Genomic DNA, 14581 nt, shown 5'->3' with positions numbered 1-14581 from the left:
ATAACGGGAATGCCCGCATGTCATGCACTCGGTCATCTCAGCATTATCAAGGTAGTTTAACATGCAGAAGTTAGGGCACATGTCAATTTTCTGGTATCCTAAACCGAGGGGTTTCATCATGGACTTCGCAGCATAGAAGTTCTCTTTCAGCCTGTTCCCTTCAGGTAAAATGCTTCTTGCCCATTCAATAATCTTGTCATACCCGGCCTCACTCAACCCGTGATCTGACTTGATGGTGAACACCTGTGCTACGGCCGATAATTTACTGTGGTTCGTGCAGCCATCCCATAATGGTTCGTCAGAATCTTTCAACAAATCAAAAAACCTAGCTGCATCTACATTAGGTTCTTCTTCTACGATTGGACATTGACTGCCATTACCTTGATTCATTCTCATTGCATCCATAACCATATTTCTGTAAGGATTAGTGTTGTCATTTGCCGTTTCATGCACGTTGCTAGCACTAGAAGTAGACCCAACCACCGTTTCTTCCATTCTCCTCTCACTCTCGCTAACAAATACTTCTCCATGTGCATACCAACACTGGTAATTCTCCATAAACCCTTTGTGTAGAAGATGCATCATTACAACATCTGGATGCAGATACTTTTTATTTTCACACTTCCGGCATGGACACCTAATACCGCCTCTAGTAAAATTTCTGGGAATAGATGTTACGAAATTAATAAAACCCTGAACCCCATTACAATAATCCATCCTCCGCAATCCTTGGGGTGAATCTCGATACATCCATGAACGATCATCCATGACTTATATCGAACCTCTATAAAATTATGATGACATCATGTATTAATTAACTAAGTTAGGTAAATAAACTTGTACAAATATTACTTTAACTCGAGATTATCCAACAAACCAATCACAACTTCTCATAAATATTAAATATTCATTATCATTTATCAACGTCCATACGAATTAAAAAATATACATTTACAGAAATTACCACTCCGCAATACCATTGATAAAACTTTAAATGGGCCCATTAAGCAAGCTATTAATTATTTCAAAATAGCACATGTAATTTGGTAATTCCATAAAGAAATAACAATTTACAAACAAATACAATCTTACAAAATCTAAAACAAACCATAACAGGTACAAAATTATACATTCATATACTACAAGTTTGTTTGAGAAATAACAATAAAACATGTACATCTACTAACAAAATACATATACTTAAAAAACAATAAAATTGACATTTAATTAAATGTTAAAATTTAAAAAGATATAATTACTTACAAAAATTGATAAAATCCGTCAGTAAATCAGAACACACGCGGATGCTGTGACCACAAAACTTCAAGAAATATAACTTGTTGTGCTGATATGAGGAAGATTTTTTTTTTGGAGGGGGAGGGGGGCTGGTTGTTTGCAGATGGGGAGAGTTGGGATGAGGAAGAAGAAGGAGAAATAGGGGATGAGAGGGTCGGCAGAGCTGTCATATATTAACTTTTTCCGACGGTTTTACCGACGGACACTCCGTCGGTTATTACGCCGGTGATTCTGACGGAAACATAGACATGTCACCGTACGGATCTGCCATTTCAAATCCCTCGGTGAGTCCGTCGGAAATTTAAACGGCGAACCGGTCACATCACTTTACGGGCACTGTACGGGCAGTCGTTTTTGAATCCGTCGGCGATTCCGTCGGAAAAAAATAACCCGCCAAAACCTCCACGTCAGCGACCCGCCTTTTTTTAAATTCGAAAACTTTTCCGTCCGTAATTCAGTCGGTAAATACCGACAGAAATTTTCCGTCGGTATGTACCGACTGAATTACGGACGGAAAAGTTTTCGTCGGTTTTTACCGATTGAATTACGGACGGAAAATGGCCGTCGGTAATTTCGACCTCAAAATACCGACAAAAAATATTCCGTCGGTAAATCCGTTGGTATTTAGCGAATTTCTGGTAGTGGGTTTAAGAAATTCACATCACGAGGAAACATCGATGCAATTCCTATTTGTTGGAAGTTTGTGGAGAACATGCATTCGTGGGATCTTTGAATTCAATTCCCTTTCGCACTCTCATACTGATTGAAAATCAAATTGAGTGTTTGCTTTTTCATTGATCAGTAAGCCATGTAAAGAAGGGAAAGGGAACAAGAAAGATGTTTCCTTTTGCTCTTTATTTCACTCTCTATATTGGAAGTTTGAAAAACTTTATGACAATAATACACTTTCACACTTGGAATGTCCTTTTGCTTTCCTTTGAACAATGCCAAGAAGATAAACTCCCTTTTCAAACGTCTATTTGAACTCAAAAACAATGTAACAATATGTGAGTAAACTCACTTGTCAATTTCAATCAACACATTAAATCATAGATGAATATGAAAACATAAGGATTAAATACTATTTTCTAAGACTACAAGGATAAATTAATTATTTTCTAAATTAGATTATTGTCATAGGTTTCTTTAGGTTTGAGCAATGCAAGTTTGGTGTTTTAACAATATTTATGTTTTTTTTATTTAATAATAGTCCAAGATTTATTATTAATTGGTGTTGGTGTCACGAAGCTAATGACAAACTGGCAAGAAAAACAAAAGTTGTATATACAAAAAAAGAAATGCAAAAAAATAGTAAAAACCATGCAATAATACTTAGCAATATCTTATAGCCAAAACTAACAACTCTTATTAGACTAATTAATGATGCTTTTAGAACTTTCCTGTATATCGGTAATTTTCATCAATTATTTTAAATTATAACATTAAACATGAAGAACCAACTCAAATACTATATTCCAATCAATAATCTCTTCCTAGAAAACCAATTTATTTCTAACTAGCATCAAGGATTTTCATTTTTTGGAGAATACGTCGAGAAGTGAGAAAAAAAAAGGAAACAATATTCATCAAAAATTGTAAATTGAAAATATAAATTACGTCATGGATAATAATAATTAGGTTGTCCAATTTCAAATCGGATGGAAAAGATTACAAAGAGTATTCAATAGAACTTCCAAGTTTGTAAAATGATCTTCAAATTCAACTCGTCAGACATAAATACCATACTGATTTGGAGTAACTTCAAGCATCTCTTTGTGAAATAATCTTGTGCTCTCACAACCATGCATCTCTTTGTGAAATAATCAAGCATCTCTTTGTGAAATAATCTTGTCATATGTCCCCTAAAAAACCATCAAATTCAATAAAACTTCCAAATTTGAAAAGAAAGTTAAACGTGCACGATTGTATATGCATTTTGTTATTACAAACAAATTCCCTTCACTTTTAATTAAAAAACTTACTTTATAATAAAAAAGGTTAATATCACATCTTTTTCATTTTTGTTTTAAAATATCGAGTTTGAAATAAAATATAAAAACATTATTCAATTTTTTATTTTAATGTAAAAAACAAAAATCAGTTTTCAATATTTTCTAAATAAACTAAAGTGATTTTAATAAAATATGTTAGTGATTGTTGGCCTTTTGTTTTTTTTAAATAATTATTAAAGATATAATTTATTTTTAAGTGATATTCGATAATCTAATTATTAAAGATAATACTTATTTTTTATATTAAATAAGAAAAATGGTATCATAAAATCAAGAAAAAAATAAAACCAAGCAGACTCTAAATATTTAATAAAAAATATTGTGAAAGATAATATTTAATTTTTTAGATTAAATAATAAAAATGTAATATTTAAAGATGATATTTAATCTCTTAAATTAAATAGAATAAAATAGAAATAACTAAAGGAAATATGTATTCTTACCAAAAAAAACCTTAAATATTTAATAATTGTTTTTTATTAAAGATGATATTTAATTTTTTAGATTAAATAATAATAATGAAATAATTAAAGATAATATTTAATCTCATAAATTAAATAGAATAGAATAAAAATAACTAAATGAAATATTTGTTCTTACCATCAAGCGTTAAATTGAGGTTATGATTTTGCAGCTTCGGAAATAAATAATCACTCCATTGCTTTGGTGTAGACGCTGTAATTGAACCACAAGGAGGGTGAGGAAGCAGATGATATGGCATCACTGTATCTCTTTCTACTTCCGACTCTTCAAATGAATTTGACTTTCCTGCGATCACATGAACCCCACATTCTTTAATGTGCAGGAGGTAGAATGGATAACTGTTGCGCACAGCAATCCGTATTGGCTTTGAATATATGTATAGTTCCAATTCGTCATCTGCACAGTAATCTTCCATTGCCATTTCACTTCCACTTATGTATCTTATCCATCCCCCAGTTTTTGGTGCTGGATATGTGTATTTTGTTCGTTCATCTTCAAACAATTGAATACCGTTGCTTTTATTTCTTATAATAATAATAATGTCTATGTCTAAGTATATGGAGTGACGATGAACCTTCTCAAGTGAACAGACAAACCAAACAACTAAGCCTTGGAAGACTGGAGGTATATGGAATGACAATGGGCATCCTTCTCCACTGTAGCTCATCCAATTTGGCATCTTACCAGGAAGGCAGTAAATAAAATACCGGTAACAACCGTTGCAGAATGCCTGTATATATATTGATTTCAAGGAATGCTGAGATTTTAGACATTAATCAATGCATGTGCCAATTGTATGTGTTTATTTTTGTGTGAAAGAGAGACTAAAAGAAATATTACCTCAACAACGCTCTTCTGTAATTTATTTGGTGAAGGAATGCAGTCATCAACAAGAATATTCCAAAAAATATTACTTTGACCTTCGATGCCCTGAATCTCTTCTAACGAATGACTTTCATGTAGATTTATATATAGTTCTTTTTTTGACTGGATTGGTATTCTTACTCTTTCCAATGATTTGCAACCACCTGCAAACAAATAGACTAAGTTTGAGGGAAGATCTCGGATTGATACAAGATATTTGCATTCCTGAACATCCATCATCTCTAGCTTGGCAAGGAAGCCGATCCCAGAAGGCAGGCTAGAGAATTTGTTTCCTGATAGATCTAGTTCTTCTAGAGAGGAAAAACCTCTAAAATCAACACAGTTAGTTACTCGATCAGACAAACCAACATAAGAAAGTTCAAGACTTTTCACTGATCTCCAATCGATGAAAGTTGTTGGCAGCAAACGTTTCAAACATAAAACACTTGCTGAAATAAAAGAAGAAATTGATGGAGGCCAAGATGTAGATGACGGTGAAAGCCATGATGGTGAGTCCTGGCTGAAACTGTATCCACGCAATGATAGCCTTCTGACATATTTTAATTGTCCAATTGAAGAGAGAAATTGCTTATTTTCAATCCCATCGGCTAGCAGCTCAATTAAGGATTCCATATCACCCATGCGTTCTGGCAATTTCTCAAGTTGTGAACACCCAGAAATATTTAAGCGTTTAAGAGACTTTACATTGACAATGCTTTCAGGGAGAATCTTTAGCCTCCAACATCCCTCCAGATTCAAGAAAATGAGGCTCGTCAAATTTCCAATAGATTGATGCACCTCAACTAAACTCGAGCAACCTTTCAGCTTTAGTTTCTTTAGACTTGAACTGTGCAAGTTTGGTGTTTTAATAAGGTTCTGAGAATGACTGAGATTAATGATTTTTAGCCTATTGAGAATCTGTATAATAAAGCATAAAATAATGAGAATTAATCATAAAAGGTCATAATATGTAAATATAAATTACATAATGGAGAAATTTTGAACATGCATGTTTCACACCTTTTTTCCCTTCCATAGTTCTTTGAGGTTGCTGTACTGCATATCAAGAACAGCTAGATTGTCAATGGTAAAATCAGATGGAAAATATACCAAAGGACATTGAAGCCAACATATCAACATCAACTCTCTAGAAAGTAGTTTGAAGGATCCGGTGAGATGCACTCCATTGATTTGGAGTAAATTTAAGCGTTTCATTTTTGCAAATGATCCTGTGCTCAGTGATTTAGCTTCTGATGCTTTGACATCCAGTGCAAGACCCTCTACAACATCCGTACCCTAAAAAAAAAATCAATACAACTTTCATTCAATTATTTGTAATAAGTTTGACTAGAAAATACGCATGACTATGCTTTCGTGTATGCATTGAGCTCTTACGTACCTTCTGCTGCTCAAGTACATTCCATGCATCCTCTTGATTCCAAATTCTGGTCCTCTTTCCAGGTTCTTTTGGAGACGTTTCACGAACGACCTCCCTTCCCATGTCTCGTAATAGATCATGCATGGTTATTTTTCCAATGGCATTAACTTTAATCAGAGACCTTCCACGGAGAGTTTCCAAATCAACTTCTGGATTGTAACCGCAACGGGCTCCTAGCACTTTTGCGACGTACTCTTTCTTTCTATCAATAAAGAAGCATGCGATATCAAGGAATGCATTTTGTAGTTCTTCACCGTCCAGTGAGTCATAACTTATTTTAAGCTTTCCTTGAATATCGTGGTTTGGAATTCTTCTCAATTTGTCAATTACAGATTTCCAACCATCTCTGTTTTTCCCAGACAAACAAGCACCCATAACCTCAAGAGCCAAAGGAAGTCCTCCACAGTAATCAACTACATCCTTCGAAAGCTCAATATAATCTTCTGCTGGCTCGGTGTCCCTCAAGGCATGCCAGCTGAAAAGCTGAAGGGACTCATCTGGTTTCAATTCTTCGATCTGATATGTTTGATCTGCTTTAAGTAGAACACTTGAATCTCTTGTTGTAATAATGACTCTACTTCCGGGACCAAACCAACTTCGCTCTCCCATCAAAGCATTTAGCTGGTCCTGACGAGCCACATCATCAGCAACAACAAGAACTCTTTGGCGACAAAGTCGTTCTTTGATCAGAACCTTTCCTCTATCGACACAATTGATGTTTGCAGCATCCTGTTTGAAAATATCGTGAAGAAGTTGCTTTTGTAAAGGAACAAGACCATTAAATTGTTTTGATGTTTCATTGATATTCGAAAGAAAACAGCTTTCTTCGAATCCATAGCAGAGTTGATTAAATACAACTCTTCCTATAGTCGTCTTTCCTATTCCTGGCATCCCATGTATGCCCACAATGAGGACATCATCTGTTGCAGTACTTAGAAAGTCAATAATATTGTGAGCAAGCCGATCGATACCTACTAGGTGCTCAGGAACATACAAGTACTTGGGATCTAATTTATTCAACACATCCTTGATAATCTCTTTGATAAATTTTGCTTCATGCCTGCTCATAGACAAAAGCAAGTCGTTGATAGCGAGTCAATTAAGTTTTTTATTGTTTCACATTGAAAAATGTAAAGTATATTGACTCCATAAATGTGTGCAAGTGAATCTTAGAGAAAAAAGGCATACCCATTTGCCATATCATTGAGATTCCATCCAGATAGATTTCCGGCCTCCTCAAGAGCTTTTCTCCACTCCTTCACCAACTTCTCTTCAAAACGCTCTTCATGTTTAACAAATGCTTTTGCAAAACTGCCATTCTGTTTTCTCACATCTGAAGGATCAATGTTATAGAATATAGGTTGAACAATCTGACCCGTTTTCCTATTTTTGCACTTAAGAATCTCTACAAGTTCATTGAGACACCATCTAGAAGAAGCATATCCTTTTGAGAAGACAACTATGGATATCTTTGATTCTTGAATTGCCCTGAGGAGATGATCGTGGATTTCTTCTCCTCTAGGAAGTTCATCATCATCTCGAAAAGTGTGGATTCCTGCTTGGACTAGGGCAGTATATAGATGATCTGTAAATGTCTTGCGAGTATCTTTTCCTCTAAAGCTCAAGAAGACATCATAGGTCCCTTCAGGTCTACTTCGAGAAGACTCTGGCTCTGTCATGGCAGCTGCAGAATTTGAGGAACAATCAATTAGCGATGGAGCAATTGCATAAGGTATCTACTCTCTTCCAAATACAAGCAAGAGATACAACAGTTTAAGCTTAATAATGAGGGAGCATAAGACAATAGCAACTGAAGTTAAACATGAAACAAATAAAGCTTTCACATTATTGTTAATGGTAAAGACATGAAATTAAAACAGGAAAGAAGCAAAGAAGAGTTAGCTATGAAATTGCAGCAATCGGAGAGAGAAATTGCAGCAATCAGAGTTAAAGCAAGGATATTGAATTGAGGTTAACTGTATTCTTTATATAGGAGAACGGATATGCTTTCTATACATTTGCAGGAGAAAGCACCACGAAACTAGGTAGAAGTAGCAGACTCAACCTATGATCAGACTAATCAAATAATATAGGAGAACGGATATGCTTTCTATACATTTGCAGGAGAAAGCACCACGAAACTAGGTAGAAGTAGCAGACTCAACCTATGATCAGACTAATCAAATAATATATTCAAATCAATTTTACAATTGATTTTCAATGTGATTTTTATTTTAAAATATATTTAAATAATATATTTAAATTTTTAAATTTTATTTTTGTTATCATATAATAATTTGAAGCAAAAAAAAAAATTTAAATGATTTTCCACCACAAAACAAATGATCCCATCATTAATTATTTTTTAATTTTATCATTTTTATTTCAAATATAATTTATATTATAAAATAAGTCATAAATCTTGATGGTTAATAATAAATTTTGTATAATTTGCACATGATTTTCTATTTCTCGTCAAATTTTATTGTTCAACATTTCTGTTTAATTGTTATTCTTCATTGACCCAGCCCCAATCAAATTCCTAATTAATTTGAGTTGTACCAAATGTTAAATATTGGTTAATTTGGTAGTCAGTCAACGGCGCCAAAGTTTTTCTATTCATTCACTTAATTTGTTTTAATTGTTTGATGTCCTTTTTGCATTTGTTTATGAACACTTGTTGCTTGGGATCAAGAGAGCCCATTTAAGAAAGAAAATATGACGATTAAATGAACACAATATAACAACTTGTTTTTTCTTTATTCTTTTCCAATTCTTAGGTTTTTTAAATGTTCAAATTGCCCTTTTTAAAATGCAAGGAGCAATATAACAAAGAGTTAGCTATGAAATTGCAGCAATAGGAGAGAGAAGTTATCTATGAAATTGAAAGTGAAAGGAAATGCTTTCTATTCATTTGAAGGAGAAAGCACCACGAAACTAGGTAGAAGTAGCAGACTCAACCTAAGATCAGACTAATCAAATAATATATTCAAATCAATTATGCATTTGTTTTTCAAAGTCATCTTTACTTTAAAATATATATTTTTATTTTTAAAATTTTTTTTTGATACCTTCACGTTAAAACGATTTTAAAACATAAAAAATATACTAATTTGAAGCAAAAAATAAAATTTTATTTTTACAAAAAATATTTTTCCACCACAAAACAAATGATCCCATCATTAATTATTTTTTAATTTTATCAATTTTATTTCAAACATAATTTATATTATAAAATAAGCCATTATTCAATATTGAAATCAACAATAAATCTTGATGATTAATAATAAATTTTGTATAATTTTCACATGATTTCTTATTTCTTATCAAATTTTGTAAAAAATGGGAAGAGTTGGTTTGATCCCACGTGGGGGAAGCTATGAAATTGCAGCAAATAACTCCTTTGTTGAGATGATTTTTTTGGGTTAAGATGATATTTGACACTTCACATTACATGTTATTTCTAATAAATTCAAAAAATATACCGTCCAACTATTATAACCATGATATGTGTTGCGGGGTCACGCCGCAACGTCGTTCGGCGATGGCGGAGGCTTTTGTCGTGCCTCATTATAGAGGTGTGTGTTGTTGGGATGTATTTTTGGATTTAATCATAAAATTATAATTAATATTCAGGATTCATCATCTAGTATTATGGTTACTAGAAACCTATGGTCTGCAGAGTCTGAGTAAGAAACTATTTGTGCAAGGAAACGACGCATCATCCCCAGTTTTTGTTCGTTTATCTTCAAACAATTGAATACCACTGCTTTTATTTCTTATAATAATAATAATAATAATAATAATAATGCGAGTCTGTAAGTAATAATGATCATCCTTCTCAAGTGGTGGACATGACAATGAGCATCCTACTCCACTGTAGCTTAACGAATTTGGCATCTTACCAGGAATGCACTCAATACGATACCGGTGACCACTATTGCACATTGCTTGCATACATATTGATTTCAAGGAATGCTGAGATTTTAGATATTAATCAATGTATGTACCAATTGAGAGACTGAAAGAAATAGTACCTCAACAATGCTTTTCTGTAATTTATTTGGTGAATGACTGTGGTCATCAACATCAATATGCCAGAGAATATTACTTTGAGCTTCGATGCCCTGAATCTCTTCTAACGAATGACTTTCATGTAGATTTATATATAGTTCTTTTTTTGACTCGATTGGTATTCTTACTCTTTCTAATGATTTGCAATAAGATGCACCCAAACAGTCTAAACTTGAGGGAACATCTGGGAGTGATACAAGATATTTGCATGCCCGAACTGACAAGTACCTTAGCTTTGGAAGGAAGCCGATCCTAGAAGGCAAGCTAGAGAATTTGTTTCCTGTTAGATCCAATACTTCTAGAGCGGACAAACCAATAAAATCAACTAAGTTAGTTACGCGATCAGACAAACCACACCATTAGAAAGCTCAAGACGTTTCACAATGAAAGATGTTGGCAACCAACGTTTCCAATTCAAAACACCTGTTGAAATCAAAGAAGAAATTGGTGGAGCCGAACTGTTTCGACACAATGATAACCTTCTGACATACTTTAATTGTCCAATTGAAGAGAGAAATTGCCCATTTTCAATCCCATCAGCTAGCAACTCAGTTAAGGATTCCATATCACCCATGCGTTCTGGCAATTTCTCAAGTTCTGAACACCCAGAAATATTCAGAGTTTTAAGAGACTTTACATTGCCAATGCTTTCTAGGAGAATCTTTAGACACCAACATCCCTCTAGATTCAAGAAAGCGAGATTCGTCAAATTTCCAATAGATTGATGGACTTCAACTAAACTTGAGCAACCTTTCAGCTTTAGTTTCTCTAGACTTGAACTGTACAAGTTTGGTGTTTTAATAAGGTTCTGAGAATGACTGAGATTAAAGATTTTTAGCCTGTTGAGAATCTGTATAATAGAGCGCATAATAATGAAAATTAATCATAGAAAGTCATAACATGTAAATATAAATTACATACTGGAGAAATTTTGTGGATTGTAGTGTGTTTCGCACCTTTTTTCCCTTCCATAGTTTTTTGAGATTACTGTACTGCATATCAAGAACATCTAGATTGTCAAATGTAAAATCAGATGGAAAATATTTCAAAGGACATTGAAGCCAACAAATCCTCATCAACTCTTTAGAAAGCAGTTTGAAGGATCCGGTGAGATGTGCTTCGTTGATTTGGAGTAAATTTAAACATTTCATTTTTGCAAATAATCCTGCGCTAAGTGATTTAGCTTTTGATGCTCTGACATCCAGTGCAAGACCCTCTACAACATCCGTACCCTAAAACAAAAAATCAATACAACTTTCATTCAATTATTTGTAATAAGTTTGACTAGAAAATACGCATGACTATGCTTTCATGTATGCATTGAGCTCTTACCTTCTGCTGCTCAAGTACATTCCATGCATCCTCTTGATTCCAAATTCTGGTCCTCTTTCCAGGTTCTTTTGGAGACGTTTCACGAACGACCTCCCTTCCCATGTCTCGTAATAGATCATGCATGGTTATCTTTCCAATGGCATCAACTTTAATCAGAGACCTTCCACGGAGAGTTTCCAAATCAACTTCTGGATTGTAACCGCAACGGGCTCCTAGCACTTTTGCGACGTACTCTTTCTTTCTATCAATAAAGAAGCAAGCGATGTCAACGAATGCATTTTGTTGTTCTTCACCGTCCAGTGCGTCAAAACTTATTTTAAGCTTTCCTTGAATATCGTGGTTTGGAATTCTTCTCAATTTGTCAATTACAGATTTCCAACCATCTCTGTTTTTCCCGGACAGACAAGCACCCATAACCTCAAGAGCTAAAGGAAGTCCAGTCAATGCAGCAATAGTAGAGTCAACACTAATGAAATAATATATTAAAAAAAAATCAGCCATGTTAGTACCCCAAACAGTCCCTACGTTAACAATTCATCCAAAAGAGTTATACAATATTTTTATTATTTGGTTCAGGAGAGACTCTTTAATTATATATTAAAACCTAGCATTATGTAATTCTAATACTATATTTTGAATAATTTTAGGGAAGAAATTATAATATAATTGTAATTAAGTTCTTAGAAATTTCACAAAGAGATTCTATAGATATCTCTTTCTTATTCTCTAATATTTATTACAAACATATCTCTTTCTTTTTTATTCTATTCTTTGATCTTCTTCCTAGATATGTCATGATAGAAATTGGTACCATTTATTCAAACTAATTCCTATTTTCTTGTTACTATCATTTAATTTGTTATTAATATATATATATATATATATATATATATATATCAGAAAAATAAATATTTTTTTTACAATTTACATGATGTATCATCTATTAATGGTAACAAAACAGAAACAGAAAGAGATGTGGAGACATTGGTTGATTATAGAAACAAATCAACTGCAACAACAAGGAAGGTTACGTTGGAGAACAAGACAGAAACAGAAAGAGACGTTGGTTGATTATGGAAGTAAATCAACTGAGAATTAGGCTATTTAATGCATCCAATTTAAGCAATTTGTATTGCTATATAATAACCAACAGCCCTTGCAGAATGTATTGTTGTAGATTCACGTTGTTTTCTTAAGAAATAGAGAAACCTTTTAATACACCTATCCTCTGTAATTTTTCTCTTGGTATCAGAGCTTGTTGTGAACATACAGCAATCCTAGCAGAACCACACAACATGTCAACTCTGTCACTCAATGTTGGTAACTTTATTACCCTCAAACTCACTCCTACAAATTATCCATTATAGAGAGAACAAGCCTTATCTCTTGTAGAGAGTCAAGACTTGGTTGAGAGCATCTCACCATTGAAAACACAGCCCCTAACAAATATATTGTACCAGATTCTACCATCACCACAGAATCTTCACCAAAACTAACTGAAGAATACATTGTCTGGAGAAAGTCAGACCGACTCCTTCGTGGCTGGCTGATCGGGACACTTTCAGAAGAAACATTAGGCCTTGCTGTAGGCTTAGATATAGCCTTTGCTGTCTGGAATGCTCTAAAAAATGAGTATGCAGAAGATTCCCAAGAACAAGAATTCTCCCTCAGACAACAAGTTACTTATTTCCGCAAAGAAGATGACAAAACCATTGGAGAACATATCCGAACCTTCAAAGGATTATGTGACAGCCTTGCAGCTATTGGGAAACCAATTCCAGACAAAGAAAAAGTCTTTTGTCTCCTCACAAGCCTTGGCCCTCAATATAAAACCTTCACTACCACAATGCTGAAACCACCAAGACCTTCTTACTCTGAGTTGGTCTCTCAATTACAGAGTCTAGATCAAAGACGAAATTGGTTCTCCAACCAGACAACTAATTCATTCACTCCATAACTAGCATTTTATGGGCAAAGACATCAACGTTCTCAACAACACTCTTCAAGAAACCATGGCAACAAACAAAGCTTCATATCTACTGGGAGAGGTTTCTATGCACAACAACCTAAAGATAAGGTACGTACCTACACTGCTAGACCCACCTCAGACTCTAAACAAAAACGACCCCTTCCATTTGGAGAACAACGCATGACTCTTGTTGAACGTGAGTTGTACCGAGAAGAAACTTGCCAGTATTGTGGAGTAGCAGGTCATATTACAAAAATATGCTGGTGGGTTCCAAAGCGACCAAATCAACATGAAGACATACCACAAGCTCTTGCAGCTCTCACCTTGGACAATACTGTTACTGAAATAGAATGGATCTCAGATACGGGAGCTTCCAACCACATGACAGGTAATCCAGGTATGTTAAAAAATATTTGCAATCACTATGGTTCTGACTCAGTTCTTATTAGTGATGGTTCCTCCATACCAATACATGGTATTGGAGACTCATCCATTAAACAAAAAAAATAAAATCTTTCCACTTGATGATGTATTGTTAGTCTCAGACTTAAAAAAGAATTTACTCTCTATATGTCAATTAACATCTCAATTTCCTGTTAATTGTGAATTCTCTAATGTTGATTTTTGTATTAAGGAACGACAGACAGGACAACCCGTGATCACAGGATGGCGCAAGGGTGATCTCTATACTCTTTCCACCATGCCTGAGCTCTACTTCTCCAATCGATTCAGATCAGGACCAGCAGATAACTAGCATCAGCGTTTAGGACATCCGCACCTCTCTGCTTTACAATTATTGCACAATAAAAGCTTGATAAATGTTAAAGGAACTATAAAGCATGGACATGTTTGTGATAATTGTCAATTTGGAAAACTTAGTCGATTACCTTTTTTTCATTATGAACACTCGAGTTCTAGTATTTTTGAAAAAATTCATTGTCACTTAATGGGACCTGCTCCTGTTTTATCAATAGGAAAATTCAGATATTATGCTTGTTTAGTCGATGATTTTTCTAAATATACTTGGATAATCCCGTTACTACACAAGTCTGATTTTGCAGATGCTTATCTTGCTTTTGAACATTATGTTACTAGGCAATTTAACAAACATAT

General features: G+C 34.1%; 1 protein-coding gene and 1 pseudogene across 1 annotated transcript; both read right to left on the bottom strand.

The window, feature by feature from the left end:
- Positions 1 to 2878: 2878 nt before the first annotated feature.
- LOC18108127 (disease resistance protein RUN1) lies at positions 2879 to 7816 on the bottom strand. Its single transcript, XM_052449799.1, has 7 exons — positions 7282 to 7816; positions 6055 to 7153; positions 5676 to 5951; positions 4632 to 5573; positions 4366 to 4521; positions 3909 to 4076; positions 2879 to 3158 (listed from the first exon to the last, which is right to left on the bottom strand). The coding sequence occupies exons 1-6, from the start codon at positions 7770 to 7772 to the stop codon at positions 4044 to 4046; spliced, it is 2997 nt and encodes a 998-aa protein (XP_052305759.1). The 5' UTR covers positions 7773 to 7816; the 3' UTR covers positions 2879 to 3158; positions 3909 to 4043.
- Positions 7817 to 9762: 1946 nt separating this feature from the next.
- On the bottom strand, positions 9763 to 12000 carry LOC7453553 (disease resistance protein RUN1-like; annotated as a pseudogene).
- Positions 12001 to 14581: the final 2581 nt, after the last annotated feature.

This window comes from Populus trichocarpa, unplaced genomic scaffold (assembly GCF_000002775.5).
Source record: "Populus trichocarpa isolate Nisqually-1 unplaced genomic scaffold, P.trichocarpa_v4.1 scaffold_45, whole genome shotgun sequence".
In the NCBI taxonomy this organism is placed as follows: domain Eukaryota; kingdom Viridiplantae; phylum Streptophyta; class Magnoliopsida; order Malpighiales; family Salicaceae; genus Populus; species Populus trichocarpa.
Note: the sequence above shows the minus strand (reverse complement) of the source record. Positions and strands in the feature narration are given on the sequence as shown.

What these genes read in the sequence shown, in the direction of transcription:
- LOC18108127 (XM_052449799.1), bottom strand. Translation starts at nt 7,772, where the DNA reads ATGACAGAGCCAGAGTCTTCTCGAAGTAGACCTGAAGGGACCTATGAT. An exon ending in AACTATGGAAGGGAAAAAAG is followed by an intron (nt 5,574 to 5,675) that starts GTGTGAAACATG and finishes TTTATTATACAG; the next exon opens with ATTCTCAATAGGCTAAAAAT. An exon ending in TACAGAAGAGCGTTGTTGAG is followed by an intron (nt 4,522 to 4,631) that starts GTAATATTTCTT and finishes ATATATATACAG; the next exon opens with GCATTCTGCAACGGTTGTTA.